Genomic DNA, 15,346 nt, shown 5'->3' with positions numbered 1-15,346 from the left:
GAGGGGCCCGAAGAGGAGGGCAGGACCAGGGCATGACTTTGGGCCTCCCCAGGGGATCCGGCCTGTTTTGGTGACAGGGATGAGGCACATCCTGCTGCTCTGCTCTTTGTGTGGGGGAAAACAGAGCAAGGCAGGAGGAAACTTTCTGAACGCTTTGGGAAGTTGTTGCCTACCGCATCAGTACTTGCTAGTTTATACAGCTGTCCCTCAGGCAGGCATTCAGCAACTGGTAATAGAAAATGCAACAAGTACACAGTGTAAGCAGCTAGCGTTAGACCTGGAGAAGGGCTGGTCGGTCTGTTATCCCAAATTACAAGTCACAGAACAAGGGGAAATGGCCTCAAGTTGTGCCAGAGGAGGTTTAGATTGGATATTAGGAACAATTTCTTGCCTAAAAGGCTTGTCAGGCACTAGAACAGGCTGCCCAGGAAGTGGTGGAGTCACCATCCCTGGAGGGATTTCAAAGAGGTGCAGATGTGGTGCTGAGGGATGTGGTTCAGTGGTGGACCTGGCAGTGCTGGGTAAATGGTTGGACTTGATCTTAAAGGTCATTTCCAACCAAGACAATTCTATGATTCTAAGACCCTGATAACTGATAATGTGTGCTTGCATGGTCACAAGCTGGTATGTCTCCTCAGATGTTACCACGAGCAGGAATCATGAAGCAGACTCCATGGGGAGGTCAAAGACCCTGTGGCTTCCCCAGGTGCCAGGCAGGTAACATGCTGGCTGGAAGGAGACACGCCAGTGACATATGTCTGTCACAGTGCACTTGAGGATGGTGCATTTTGACTGAGCTTGAGGGGTGGAGGTTTCCTGTGCATCCCAAGAAGTGATGGAGACAAGGGAGCAGAGCCCAAACCATGTGTGTTATTACTCCCAACATCCCCAGGGCTGCAGGGGACATCCTTACACCAGCTATACCCACCATGGACCCAAGTCTCTTCAGAGCCTCCATGCACAAACTGGGCCCTCACCACATCCCCTGGCACCTGTACCCGCCCACAAGGACCAAGCACACCCATCCATTTTGTCAAACTGCTTTAATATTTGGACATGAAGACAGGACAGAGCCAGCCAGGTTGTGCACAGACATGAGGCCTCTGCGCCACGGTGTAGGGCTGCAGGGCTTCCCTTCTCAACAGACGTGTGGATTTGGCCAAGATGCAGTTCAGCTGATGATGTCCTGAGCATACCGGTGGGGTGCACGTGTGGGGTAGGGATGGGGGATAAGGATTCCCCAGGGCAGCTCAGAGGTTATTCAGCTCCAACAAGGTCTGGTCCAGGACCTGGTGGATGCCCACGTTCTCCTCTTTGGCACTGGCCAGATTCTCTGTGAATACAAGGGACACGCAGCCATGCACACGGAAACACCCCAGACGTACCCAGGCGCAGCCGGACCCACGCACACCACACCAAGCACAGACACACACACACAGACGGACATTTCAGTACGGCGACAGCCTCCTGCCCAGTGGGGCATCCCGGTGGAGCAGACTCTGCACAAGCAGCCTCATCGTCGGCAGGGATGAGCCCAGCCACTCCGGGACCAGCTGGGGCAGCCAGGCCAGGCAGGCTGGCCACTGGTGGCAAGCCGTCCCTCTCCTCAGCATTTCCATCCTCCTATGGCCGGGCCCTCCACAGCGCAGGTGCCACTGGCAGGTAGGTGCCATTCCTTGGCCAGCCACCAGGACATCTTGCCCTGGGGCATCAGCACCAGCCAGCTGAGGGCACATGCACAAACCCTCTGCCAGTGAAAGAGAAGAGCCAGTGCTGGCTGCATGACTCATTGGTGCTCCGTGAAGAAAAGGAGAGGGACTGCAGAGGACAGCAGAAAGAGAGAAGGAGCAGAGCTAATAAGGCCGCAGGGAAAACCTCTGCCAGGCAGACCACTGCTGAGGCAGCCTCCTCTGTTGTTTACTTCCAAATGGCACCCTCCTTCCCTCTGGAGACAGCGATGGGATGAGAGCTCTGCTCACCCAACCCCATCTCCCAGCACCCTAAGCAGGGCTCTTCTCTGTTCCCTGCTACAAGCCTGGGGCAGTGGGTGCTGCCAGGTCCCCAGCTCCTATCCCAGCCCTCCAAGCACCCTGCAGGGACCCCACTCCAAGGGCATCCTCCCTGCACAGTTTGGGGTAACCAGAGTGAGGAGGAAAAGGCTGGCTGCTGACTTCTGGGACAACGGGAGGAAAGCAGTGATAAAAACTACCACATCCCTCTCCAGCAGGGCCAGGTTGATGCCAGGAACAGCCATCACTGCATGAGGGTCCTGGGACATCAAAAAAACCTTCATTCCTCTCCCAAGAAAAACCTATCAGCTCCAGAGGGGCTCCCTGTCCCCACCCCCCCCCCAGGCAGGGTGGTCACCCCTGGGGTGATAAAACCAAGGCTCCACACCCTGGCTAGCCGTGGTGGGGAGTGGGCATGGGCTCCCAGCCCAGAGCCAGCCTGACCAAAACAGGGCAAGGGAGTGGGGCTGGCAGCAGCATGGATGCAGGAGGCTGGGCTGGGGCCAGGAGCTCTGGGCTACTCAGTTGTTAAGTTCGGTAAGGATGACCCGCAGCTCCTTAGAAAGAATGCGGTTTTTCTCGGCTTCCTGCTGGGAGCGCTCTAGAGAAAACGGAGACGTCAGCGCAGCAGAGGGAAGAGAAAGAGAAAGGAGAGTTAGTGAAAAGAGACAGCATTCCCCAAAGCCCCTCTGGAAATCCCGCAGCCACCCAGCCAGCAGTGGGGACGAGCTGGGCTGGCAGGAAGAGACAGCCAGTTCCAGGTCTGTGGGTCCATCAGTTTGGAAACTGGGTTCTGGGGCAGGCAGGGTAGGAAGTTGAGGAAGGAGAAGGATCACGAACGCATTTAGGGATTGCTGCTGAAGGGTAGGGTCAGTCCCTTCCTCGGGGAAGGGTGATGCAGGAGATGCCTGGGCTGAGATTGCGGCTTGGAAGGGACAGAACCAGGTCTAACCCTGCTATTTCAGGCCAAAAGAGTAGTGGAGAAGATGGCAAGAGATGAGGAAAGCTATGTATGAGAGACAGAGGGTGGCAGGCGTCATCCCCTGGGCCACGGCACACAGGGCCACAGGGCTGCATCCCACCCAGCCTGGAAGTGCAGGAGCCACTCTGGGACTTAGCCACCACCATCCCGAGGGTCCCATGGCTGCGAGCTGCCTCTGATCTCCTCCTACGACCCCACTGCAGGCACCCACGTGAGACATGCATGAGATGAGGGACAGAGTGGCATGAGGAAAACAAAGGAGAAACCAAGGAAAGTAATATGCTTTATTCAGTAACTCAGAGGGACAGAACATAAAAGTCATGAAATGCAAACTGAACAGCAATGTGCAAAGGACAGAAGGGAGGCAGGGGTGAGGAACGAACAGGGCAGGTTTGGGAGTGGCCTGCCTGCCTGCCTGGTAAAGGGCTGCCTACATAGCCAGGCCCAAAACTCTATCCCCTGGGCCTAAGCTTTGGCAGTGGAGCTGTGAGTTCTCCCCACCCTGGGCTCAGCAAACAACACCAGGGGGATTTGCTGGGGGCCACAGGGGGGCAGGTGACCTGCCAGCCCCGGAGCTGTGGGGTTCCCAGTGTTGTGCAGCTGGGGAGCTGAGGAGGGAGATGCTGGAGCAAAGGGCTCCTGTCCCCCACGGGGCAATGCTGAGGTACAGACATACAACCACATGGCACTGTCTGCCCAGTGCGTGGGGCTACCAACGGATGCTACCCTGGCCAACCAAACGCCCCATAGCATCCAGACCTCATCTGCCCCCCAAAGAGGGGTATTGTGGGAACACCTCAGGCCAGCTCCTGTCCCAAAGGAGCTGACGGACAGGCACGGGCTAGGAAGGACAAAGGAGGACAGAGCAGGCAGGAGAGCAGTGGGATGGCCAGGCAGGCAAGTGGCCGAGGTGGGGAGGGGAGAGGCAGGCATGGGGGTACAGTGCTGGTGCCCGGTGGTGGGCTTAGAGGGAGGTGATGTCATTAAGTGCATTGTCCAGCTCCTCGCTGATGGCTTTGTACTTCATCTTCTGAGCATACACTTCATCTGCAGGCAGCAGGGCAGGTGGGAGGCAGGTGGTAGAGCAGGGTGAGGGGTGGGTGGCAGAGAGAGAGATGGTGGCTGTGAGTGGGGGGCTGAGGGTGGCGGGTGTGCGGGCACTGGCAGCGTGGATGCGGCCCTATTCCCCACCCAAGGGCAGAGCCCAGAGCCCAACAGCATTGTGCACCTGTGCCAGACACCACAGCATCCAGCTTCTCCCCTCCAGGGACCCCTGCCCACCCTCTCACCCTGGCCAAGCCCTGTCCAGCCCCACTAGGGGCACACTGTGGCCAGTGCTCCCTAGGAAAGAGGGACACAGGGCCAGTGGGGACATTTTACCTTCTAAATCATCGATGGTTTTCTCCAGCTTCGCCACAGACCTCTCTGCAAATTCCGCCCGGGTCTCAGCCTGTGGGAGCACAGCAGGGAGGGCGTAAGCTGCATGGCATGGCAGGGACAGTGCAGGCTGCACCATACCCCTAATTTCCCCCATCTGCATCTCTGGTACCCTTCTGAGTGAGCCCTCCCCTAAGAAAGGCAAGGGACAAGGCATCCATGGACCCCTCCACCCTAAATCAGAGCAGGCTGATGAGGAGGAATTGCAGACCCAGGCACCTGCCACACTGCAGGGCTTCAATTTGCAGAATGCTGAGAGAACACAGGCATGACAGGGTGAAAACCGACACAACTGGCAAACTTGTGCCTGCAGCAATGCAGTGCTGGCCTCACATCCCTTACCTCCTTCAGTTTTTCCCCTAGAAGCTTGATTTCCTCCTCGTACTTGTCTTCCTTGGTGGAATACTGCAGAGACAGAGACAGGCACCTGTGAGCCCCATGGGACACCTCTGACTGGCCTTCACCCCAGCAGGAGACCCCAGCTCCCCCAGACCCCACGCACTCTGCCGAGCCCTAGCAGCCCCACCAGGTCCTACCTTGTCAGCCTGGGCCTCCAGGGACTTCAAGTTGTTGGTGACAATTTTCAGCTCCTCCTCTAGGTCACCACATTTACTACATCGCAAGCAGGGGCCGCCAGGAGGGGAAAGCAGGGCCAGGGGTGCAGGAGAGAGGTGTGGGCAGAAAAAGCAGGTGCGGGGAAGTGGAGGAAAGAAAGAGAAGAGAACAAGTTGAAAGAGCAGAAAACTCTAGTGCAGGTGGAGAAGGAGCAGAGCCGCTACGAGCGGGAGCTGCCGGGACGCATCCGTTCATCCATTCCTCGTGCCTCCTTGCACAGACAGTGCCTCACTGCTGCCAGCCAGGCTCCCGCCGGCCTCACCAGGAAGGAGAGCAGGCAGGGAGGGATGGAGGAGTGTGCCCAGCCTGTGCCCGCTGGAGGGGGAGGCGAGGGGAGGTCGGTAGTGGAGGCAGCGGTGCAGAGAGGTGAGAGGTGGGTCGCATGGTTCGAGAAACAGAGACAGAGAGAGGGGGGCTGCTGCGCGTCGCCTCGCGCCCCTGCCCTGGGTACCTCTTCCTCTGAGGCAATGAGGGATTTGAGACTCTGGTCCATGGTCCGTAGCTCTTCTTCCAGCTGTCTCACTCGGCTGGGGTGGAAGAGGGGCACCCCGCGGGGGGACAGCAGAGAACAGGGTCAAGGATTTGCTACTGGTTGGGCTAGCATCCCCCTGCTCCCAGACTGCAAGCCCAGGGACCACCCTGATGGCAGACCCTTCTGCTCCCAGGGAGGGTCACCCCTATCCCCAGGCAGACATCTCCATCCCCACAGCTGTCAGGGACTAGGGGCAAGGGCTGTGTGGGACCCCCGTGTGCTGCCCACTGGGAGCCCTGCTCACCTCTCCGCCACCTCTGCCCTCTCCTCCGAGCGCTCCAGCTCTCCCTCAAGGACGACCAGCTTGCGAGCAACCTGTTGACAGCAAAAAGAGGTGTGTGTCAGCCCCATGCTTGCCCCAGATGGGGGTACAGAGCTGTGGGGAGGCAGCCCCGGGTGCTATCACGGCTTCAGAACTGGGGGGAAGAGGGTCTGTGACTGTGGGCATGCACCTCCTCGTATTTGCGATCAGCCTCCTCTGCTATGTGCTTGGCCTCCTTCAGCTGCATTTCCTGGAGCTCCATCTTCTCCTCATCCTTCATGGCCCTGTTTTCGATGACCTTCATGCCTCTAAGGAAAGTCCAAGCCAGAAGATGTTACTGTTGTGGGTTGAGGAGACGCCTGCACTTCCTGCCTGCTCTCTGTCCTGTCCACCAGCTCCAGAGACATGGGACATCACCCAGCGATGTTGCCACTCACTGGCCACCTGATGCAGTAGGGTCACACCGGTAATACCCCAAGGATGCTCCTGTGCACAATTAAAGCAGAGGAACTGGCCCCAGGACCATGTTCCAGATGGAGGAGATGTGGCAGTGGTGCCCCTCAACCAGGCAGGTCCTGAACTCATCATCTGGTGGGGGAAAAATGCATGCAGAGGCAGCTGCAACCTCCACCAAAGGAGCCTGACAGGCCAGCAACCTTTATGAAGTGCTATTTCATGGCAAAGTCTTTTCCCATTCAGGGATGATGCTTACTGAACCCCCACAACCCCCTGTGGCAGGGACTCCTGAAGACTCTTTCTTCTCTCCCTCAGATGCCGTTGCTCAAACTGGTCTTTGCCAATGGAGGGAAGAGCTCACATGACTGTTTGGAATGCTGTGACATGTCTGGGCACTCCTGTGCAACTCAAGTATCCTTGCCTGCCTGGCTTCTGCCTGGGAAACCTTGCTGCAAGGATGGGGCAACACACTCTGCAGGACTCGTTTTTTTTTAATTAGGCTGGTTTGTTGTCTAAAGATGATCCTGGGTCTCAGGCACAGGTGTCCACTCCTTGGCTGTTGTTCAGCTCTCAAGTGGAAGGGGCTTTGTTTACAGCCTGGTATTTATGTAAATACCAGATAAATTTTTTCAGGATTTTATCGGTGCCCTGAAAATTTCAAAGCCTTTTTAAAAACGCCTGTATCTCGGGGACTTCTCTGTGTTGTGTCCTTGCTCTCTCCCTTTAGGGTCTACAGGAAAACCAAGGCTAACCCATGAGGTCAATGCAGAGGGACTCCACTGTGAAACCAAGGGGGCTGCCTGCAATCCATGTTGACCCAATGCTCCCCTGCCCTGTCCCTTCTGATCATACCTCTCGCTCTCATCAGCTGCTTTCTCAGCCTCCTCCAGCTTCTGCAGAGCAGTGGCCAGGCGCTCCTGGGCTCGGTCCAGCTCCTCCTCCACCAGCTGGATACGGCGGTTCAGAGAAGCCACTTCAGCCTCAGCCTGGGGAAGCAGAAACCCTTGGTCACCCAGTGTTTCATACAGTGTGTATATACACATATATGAAAGCATTTTCATTGGTTACTTCTGCATTTGCTATCCAGAACATCCTTTGGCACGATGCAACAAGCCAGGGCTTGCAGGAATGGGATGCCTGACCATGCATGGATGGAGTTTTCTCCACTCCTAGCTCTTTGTTTGACACTGGCTCCTCCCGGACACAGAAGCCCAGCCCAGCATGTGCAGACCCTCCGCCATGTCCTCACACCTCCAACTCCTGCCCCAGAGGGCGACGAGGAGCATTCGGCAGGTCAGGGTGGCCAGAGCAGCCGTGCTGTCACGGGGATGGTATTTGGGGTTTGCAGAGCTGTGAGTAAAGGGGGAGGAATGCCCTGTGCAGCTTCGCTCCCAAAAAGGAGATCGGAGCCACTTGTGGATTTCCTGTTTACGGAGGCAGTGGAGCGAGCCGGGAGCTTCTCCTGCGGGAAGCCCCCCTGGCCCTGCGCAATGGGGCAGCCTGAAGCCAAGCATGGCCACCCCCGCCCCCCAGATGATGTATGGGGCAGCGCCGGGGGCAATGGAGCGAGTCGCCCTCAGCGGGCTGGCTCCTGGCCATGGGGCGGCCGCTGGGGCCTGTGGGACCGGGGCCCCCTGCGTTCCCAGGCTCTCCCTGCGTGGGGCTGGGAGCTGGGGCCGGCCGAGAGCAGTGGCCCTGGCCCCCCGCCAGCCCCTTGACGCCTGGCCTCGCGCTCTCTCCCTTTGGTAAAGGCCTCCTGCTTGATCTCCATCGCTGGGAAACGCTGCCTCAGCAGCTCCCAGCCCCGCTCCCAGCCCAGGGGGAGGCTGCAGGAGAGAAAAAACCCTGAGTGCCAAGGGATGGGTGGTGATGAGACCTCACCACGGGGAGCAGCCCAAGATGCAGAGAGGCATGCACCAAGCCAGGGGATAACATCTGCTTATTCACAGGCTGGAGCAGGCCTGGCCGGCTGCAGCATCTGGCCCTGTCCTCCAGTGCCAGGAATGCCCTGGGGGACATCAGCCAAGGAGGGGAACCATGGGAGCAGTGAGGGGCTGTCACCCTGAGTGGCCCCACCAAGCACCAGCAGTTGCCCTATGGCAAGCCAGCAGGACGGGGGCAGGCACAGCCGGCACCTCTCCGAGTGGGACAGGACGGCAGTGTGCCAGGAAGGCAGCCAGCCCCGTGGCTGGCACAACAACCACCTCCGCCCTGGGAACACCCTTTTTCCAGGCTCACCAAGAGCTTGTCCCCAGCCACACCACCCAGTGGGGAGCAGGGGCTGGCTGCCATGGGTGACGCTCCCTGCCTACAGCCTCTGCTCCACTCCACCGAGAGCTTTTTTTCCCAGGAAACCACCCTCAAAGTGGGTCAGAGCTGCCCGGATGGACACCTGGGAACATGAGCTCTCCAGCAGCTCCCAGTGACCGGGGAACCTGATCTGTGGCTGCAGGAAGGGGCCATTTCCTCCTCACACAGCCCGAGAGACAACAGCCCGGGTACCGCGCCCAGCTCTGCTGCTCCTGATATGGTGAGGATGTTAAAGCAGTGGGCATAGGAAAAAGCAAGAAAAAGAAAACCCCAGCTCAGCAACAATAAAAAAAGCCAAACCAGGAACAAGCTGCAGCTTGGAAATGCCATCCCACTGCCAGAGTGGAAATTCTGGCCTTTGGCAGCATGAAAGGGTGGCTTGTCCCCACAAAGGGACACACTGAAGAGCCAAAGGCTCTGTGTCTGCTGTGGCCCAGACCACAGAGCCCGCTGGAAGCCAGACAAGATCCTGGGCATGGGATTTTTAGCCATGCACGCAGCCCGCCTCCGAAGGAGGGGATCCTTCCCCTGGATCTGCCCGATCCCAAGCAGAGCCCCGGCAGACTCCCCGGTGCCCAGTAGCTGGGGAAGCCCTTGGGAAGCCCCGTCGCACGGAGCATCCCTCGCAAGACCCACGGAGGCAGCAGCTGGAGGAGGCAGCCCGCAGGCAGGGGCGCTGCCCGAAGCCCCCAGCCCCGGAGGCTCCCGCCGGCTCCCCCGGGATCTCCCGGCGCTCCGCCACGGCCGCAGCCGGCCGGGCGACCGGGACGAGGTGTGCGGGCGGCCGGGGCCAGCAGGTGGGGGAGGATGCCGGCGGCGGGGCCGGAGCCGGTGGGGGGTCCCGGGGAGCTGCCGGGACACCCCCGGCCCCACCTCGCCGTGCCTTCCCCCCCCCCCGCTCCCCACCTCCCCAGCGGCCCTTACCCGCTCCCGGGCCTGCCGCTCGGCATCGGCCTCCCGCTGCAGGTGCTCGGCGCGCTCCTCCGCCTCATCGGCCACCTGCTGCAGGCTCTGGATCTTCTTCTTGACGGCGTCGATGGAGCTGATGCCGGCCATGGCGGGGGGCTGCGGGCGGGGAGGCCGCGCCGCCGAGCCCTTTGTGGGATCCGCCCGGCTCGGGCAGGAAGCGCTCAGGCAGCGGCCGCTCCCGCCGCCCGCCCTGCCTCCATCCCTTCCTGCTCCTCCTCCTTCTTCTGCTGCCACCGACCGACCTGGGCCGCCGCTACCCCGGGCAGCGTCCGCAGAGACACGCACCCCGGGCAGGGCTCACGGTGCCCGCCCGTGGAAAGGGACAGTCCCCACACCTGGGGACGTGCAGCGGTTTCTGGGCAGGACACATTCTTTCCCCCCAGCGCGGCAGGGTTTCACGGTGTCCTCCAAGGCAGATAGGTGCACACTTCCCACTGGCAGAGCACATGGTACCCCCATGCACCACCACGATATGGGACACAATCTCCCTCATGCCAAAGGCAGGGCACATGGTCCCCTCCCTTGGCAGGGTCCACTGTGCCACCCTGGCAGAGGTGCACAGTCCCACCAAAATCATAGAATCATAGAATGGTGTGGCTTGGACAGGATGCCCCAAAGCAATGGGGAGATAGTCAGGGAGTTCAGTTCCCTGGGGAAAAAGAGGCCCAGGGAATCTAGGAGTGCCAGAGCCTGGTCGCTGTGAGCCCCCGTGGGCACAGGAGCTGTGTGCCATGGGTTCTTCACAAGCTCTGCCCCCCACACCTCCTGCTGCAGACCTGAGGGAGGGTGAAACACTTTTGCACCGTAGGTGAGTCAATGAGAGGAATGGGGCAGATGGGGCAGAGACCACCCCTTGGCACCCTCATGGGCTACTTGGGCCTGGAGCCCCAGGGCACAGCCATGTCTTCAGCAGCCCCTTGGCATCCCCTCCCTCAAGTGAGGACCTGGCCAGCATGGACCCATGGGGCCCATAGAGCCTGGGGTCTCTGCCCTATGGGGGAGGCCAGACCCTGGCTCTGCATCCTGCCCAGGGCACATGCCCTGATCCATCAGGAGGGGTCAGCACTGGTGGCACTCAATCCTCTCTTAAGGAGCTATGACAGCTCCTGGGCAATCCTGGCTGCACTTTTGCTTCCAGGGATGCCAATGCCAGGGCTGACCCCACTGGCTGCCCTTGACTCTGGGGCCAGGGGTCCTGGGAGGTACCTGGCAGCACTGCCAGCAGAGCCCTGCACCCCGTATCCCCCTGCCAAGTGGTGGCAGAAGGGGAAGTACTGCAGGTCCCCTGGGAGCACATGGACTCCAGCTTGGCCTTGGTCCCGGCTGGTCCTGCCCCACTCCCAGCCCAGTGTCTGGGTGCCAAGAATGCTCCCAAGCCAGTGCGTGGGGCCCAAAGAAGAAATGTGGGTCCCTGGCAGCAATGGGGCAGGGGCAAGCTGGCCGCAGGCAGACAGGGGCAGGCTGGGGGGACAGCCACCCTGATCCCATGGTGGCCAGGCTGGGTGCCTCCTGCTCTGGCCCCACCCAGGGATGCAGTCACTTCCCAGCAGAGCCCCGTTCCCTCCCACCAGCTCGGGGTATCGCCAAATAAGAGCAAAGTCTCAGCTGGGGAGAGCAACCGGGGCGGGAACTTGGGTGAAGCTTTTTGGGATCATGGCCTGGGAAAGGTGGAGTTTCCCTCACACCCTGCTATGGTGGTCAGGGACAGGCCAGTGGCTGGGGATACGGGGGGCTGAAGGGGGCTGCTCTGGCCAGACCTGCTGTCCTGGCTACACCGTGGCCGCAACCCGTGCCCTGAACACTGTGGACTGTCCCTCCTGGGTACAAGAGGTGGTGGGAAGGGGCTGCCAGCTACCTGAAGCTGCCAATCAGGGATCAGGTGTTCCCGGGTCTGTGCCACCTTCTGACTCCACTCCAAGTGCCATGGGGGTGGCTTTGCACCCCTCAGTGCAGTCTCCAAGGGCTGAATGCACTGCCACCCGCTGCTGGAGGCAGGGCAGAGCCAGAGCAGAGGGACAGTCATTCTTTTAACGTATTTGTTGACATATTTGCTGAGAGCAGAAGCCTACCTGGACGGCTGGGATGGTCCCTGACCTGGCTGAGGCCTGTGATCACAGGCACAGGCTGTCCTGGCAGCCAAGGGGGCGCGGGGATCCCTGGGGAGGCAGGCAGGTGGCTGGGCTCCGAGGGTCTACCCTGCACTTCACTGGAGCCAGGAAGTGCGTCTCACCCTGGGGAGATAACACCAGTCCCGGCACTTAATGCTGTCAGCATGTTGGAGTCCCTGGAACAGGGACATGGTGACTCCCAGAGCCCCGCACTTGGTGCTGCCAGTCCAGGTTTCAGCATGGACCTGGGGCAGCTGTGCTGGTTGGTGACGGGCTCCCATTCCTGCCCACTGCTCCCACTGCAGCCAGCCTGCCCTCTCCAGTGCTGCTCTTTCACCATGCCTCCCCTTCCAGCCCTCCCTGGAGGGATCAGTGGCTCCTGTCCCCAGTATCTGCTGGGAAAAGACTATCTGTGCCAAAGCTGTAGTCTGGCCAACCTGCTGTGGACCAAGAGCAGGGACATGCACCCTCCCTGTCCAGGACAGCGTTGCAGAGCCCGCTGCCAGCAGCAAAATAATCTGCACCCCAGGGGTGAAGTCTGCTCCATGCCACTGTTTGCCTCTTCCTCTGGGCCCCACAGTGGGGACATTCAACCCTCACTCAGCCAGACCCCACACTGAGTTTGCCCACACCAGCACGGATCCAGTCTGACCAGTACAGACTCACTACACATGGCAGCGGCCCTACCCAGCTTGACATGCCTGTCCCATGTCAGGATATTCAAGGTATATCTACCTGCTTTAGTGTCCAGCTAAGCTGGGGCAGGTCTATAGGTTCCGCAAACAACTCTGGGGAGCCCCACCAGCTGCTCCTTGGGGGCTTTGGACCATGCCAGGGACTTCGTCCTTGTCTGCTCACCTCTGTCCTTGGCAGCCACCTCAGAGATTTGACGCATCTCCCCCATTTAGCTCCATAAACCAGCTGGGATTAAATTTTTTGTTCTCAATCCTAAAAAGCCTGGCCATGCCCTGCTGGCCATGCTCCAGACAGCTCCCCTTTAGCTTCTCCTCCAGTTTCCAGGGTTGGTTTTCATCAAAGATGGACTGGCTATCAAAAGGAGGATTTATTTATAGGGTGTCAAATACCCTGTGTGGCACGGCAGGTCGTTATACCCTGCTCCTGAGCGGCTCTGTGGCTGCACACAGCTGTTCCACCTTTCATCCTGGCCAGGCACAAGCCAATTTCAACACCTTCCTAACATCTCCCTGGCAGGATCCGTTTCCCAGGAGAAACATCAGTTACAGCACTAAATAAAACTCTTCCTGGCCTTGCCCTTCCCAGGGTACAGGGTGGCACACCAGACCCCAAAATGACCGAGTCCTCCCTGAGCATCCTTCCTTGCAGCCAGCACTAAGCAGGTGGCCATGGGCAAGAGCTTTTTTCATTTTGCTGTTCTCTTTTGCTTTTCTACCACAGTTTAGGTAAGTGCCACAGAGTTTTTCCTACAAGCATTGCAGGGATGCCTGGGGACTGGCGACATAGCTTGGGACACTCATCCCCTTTAGCCTTGGGGAGCCAGACAAGCATTTGCCCACAAAGCTGCAGGCAGGAATGGCTGTCCAAGCAGTGCCTGGCTCCCACACCCCAAGCAGGATCTGTCCAGTCCCTGCCCTGCACCTCAGCCCCATTCAGTGTCACCGTTGCAGGAATGGGATCCTGACAGTCTTCCCCACGGACGCTTTCCATATAAGGCCCTCCTCTTCCTTCAGCCCCCCCCGCACCCCCCCGCCCCTGAGGTCCAGCACCCATGCAGGGGAGGAGTTGCTGGCATGCCTACGTACGTCTGTAGCTTTCTTCTCCGCCTGCTCCAGCTTCTCCTGGGCCTCCTTGACAGACTCTGAGTACTTCTCCACCTCATCCTCCGTGCCCTTCAGCTTCTTCTGCAGGCTCTGCTGTTCCTCTTCCAGCTGGGGAAGAGATGGAGGGTGGGGGTCAGAGGGGCTGGCAATGCACACAAGGCTGGAGGTGAGCAGCCATCCTCCTCCTGGGGATACCCAGGCTGAGAGCACAGTGGGAGCACACAGAGATGCTCCCTCTGTCAACTTTGGTGTCACACGTCCTCAGGGAGGACGTGTTCCTTGGTTCCCTGGGCCAGTGCAGCCCCCCATGTCCCTGAGCCCAGAGGAGGTAAGGGGGTGGTAGGCTTCCTCCCTGTGTAGGGGGCTGGAGAGTTTCCAATTTGTGGACACAGGTCCAGGGGGCACCAAGAAGGGGCCCATCTCGATGTGGCTGGGGTGGGAGTAGGCTGTTCTCAAGGGTCTCCCTGGCAGAGGGAAAGGGAGGTGGCACCGGGGTGCTCCACTGAGATAGAGCATGTTTGAGGGGTCAAGGGCAACTGGCTGGAGTGCTGGTCTCTGGGAACAGACACCCAGCAAGGTGAGGTCCCCGGGGATGAGGACCCAGAGGGGTGATGTTTCACGGGCTGAGCTTCCCTAGGACAGGGGTCCTCAGGCTTGACACCAAGCATGGGGAGGTCCCCAGGGCTGGGCGCTCCTAGGGCAGAAGAGCCTCAGGGCTGGGAACCCCTAGGATGGAGGGTTCCCAGGCTGGGCACTCAGCAGGACACAGTCTCCAGGGCTGGACACCCCTAGGATAGACAGTGCACAGGCTGGACACCCAGCGTGACGGGGTCCCCAGGTGTGGAGACCCGGCACAACGCCGAGGCAGCCGGTGGGACACTCACCTGCTTGCAGCGGTCCTCCGCCTGCTTCTTGTCAGCCTCCGCCTGCTCGGCGCGGTCGATGGCATTCTCCTTGTCCAGTTTCAGCATCTGCATCTTCTTCTTGATGGCTTCCATGGTGGCGGCGGCGGCGGCGGGGCGCGGAGCAGCGGGGGCAGAAGGAACGGAGGAGGCGGCGGGAGCACCGGCACTGAGTCCTTGGTCCCGCCGCGCCGCCTAAGAGCTGGGGAGGGGCCGCCCCGGCACCTCCCCCGCCGCACGCCAGCACCTTTTAGGGACAGGCTTTCCACCGGCCGCTGCACCGTGCGGGACGGGGGGAGGGAGGGGAAGGCGGCATTCACGGGGGCACCGGGCGAGGGACACCCCGGAGCACTGCGCTAGAAGTACCCTGGTGGCGCTGTGTTAGGGGTACCCCAGAGGCACCGGAGGCATCCTGGGGCAAGGCTCTAGGGGTACCCTGGTGGCACTGGGTGAGGGACATCCCTGTGTGGGGGACATCCCAGGAGAGGAGTACTCCGTTGGCAACACGAGAGGGGCACAACGGTGGCACAGCACTAGGGGTACCCTGGTGGCATCGTGCTAGAGACACCCCATGGCTGTTGCACAAGGGACTGCACCCCAGTAGTACGGTGCTAGAGTCACCCTGGAGCACTGTGGTGAGGGCACTTCTGGTTCCACTTCTGCAGTGGTGCTGGGCTGGGGGGAACCCTGTGGCCTCTCACCACTGTGGAGGACATGCCACGTCTGGTGCTTCGCTTGGGGACTGCATGTGCTGGCAGCGTGCTGTGCCCCAGGGCCACCACCAGCCATCCACCTCAAGGGCTTGAGTCCTGCCTCTGCACTATCCCAGAGCTGTTCCCAGTGCCAGAGGACACTGCACAGCTGGCACTGCCCCAGGCACACCCCATGCCCTGTCACTGCACCCTGGGGCCTGAAGGACCCTGCTTGCTGGCACTGTCTTGGGGACACATCAGGTGGTGGCACAG

General features: G+C 60.1%; 1 protein-coding gene across 12 annotated transcripts; it reads right to left on the bottom strand.

The window, feature by feature from the left end:
* Positions 1-1,030: 1,030 nt before the first annotated feature.
* Positions 1,031-14,543, bottom strand: TPM2 (tropomyosin 2). 12 transcript variants are annotated; one of them, XM_051642847.1, is made up of 9 exons: positions 14,364-14,543; positions 13,462-13,587; positions 7,146-7,279; positions 6,028-6,145; positions 5,820-5,890; positions 5,495-5,570; positions 4,771-4,833; positions 4,372-4,441; positions 1,031-1,333 (listed from the first exon to the last, which is right to left on the bottom strand). In XM_051642847.1, the coding sequence occupies exons 1-9, from the start codon at positions 14,475-14,477 to the stop codon at positions 1,251-1,253; spliced, it is 855 nt and encodes a 284-aa protein (XP_051498807.1). In that variant the 5' UTR covers positions 14,478-14,543; the 3' UTR covers positions 1,031-1,250. The 12 variants fall into 12 exon arrangements, with proteins under 12 accessions (XP_051498807.1, XP_051498810.1, XP_051498814.1 ...); XM_051642850.1 differs by lacking the exon at positions 5,495-5,570 and adding an exon at positions 4,965-5,040; XM_051642852.1 differs by having other exon boundaries at positions 1,243-2,610.
* Positions 14,544-15,346: the final 803 nt, after the last annotated feature.

This window comes from Apus apus, chromosome Z (assembly GCF_020740795.1).
Source record: "Apus apus isolate bApuApu2 chromosome Z, bApuApu2.pri.cur, whole genome shotgun sequence".
Taxonomy (NCBI): Eukaryota; Metazoa; Chordata; class Aves; order Apodiformes; family Apodidae; genus Apus; species Apus apus.
Note: the sequence above shows the minus strand (reverse complement) of the source record. Positions and strands in the feature narration are given on the sequence as shown.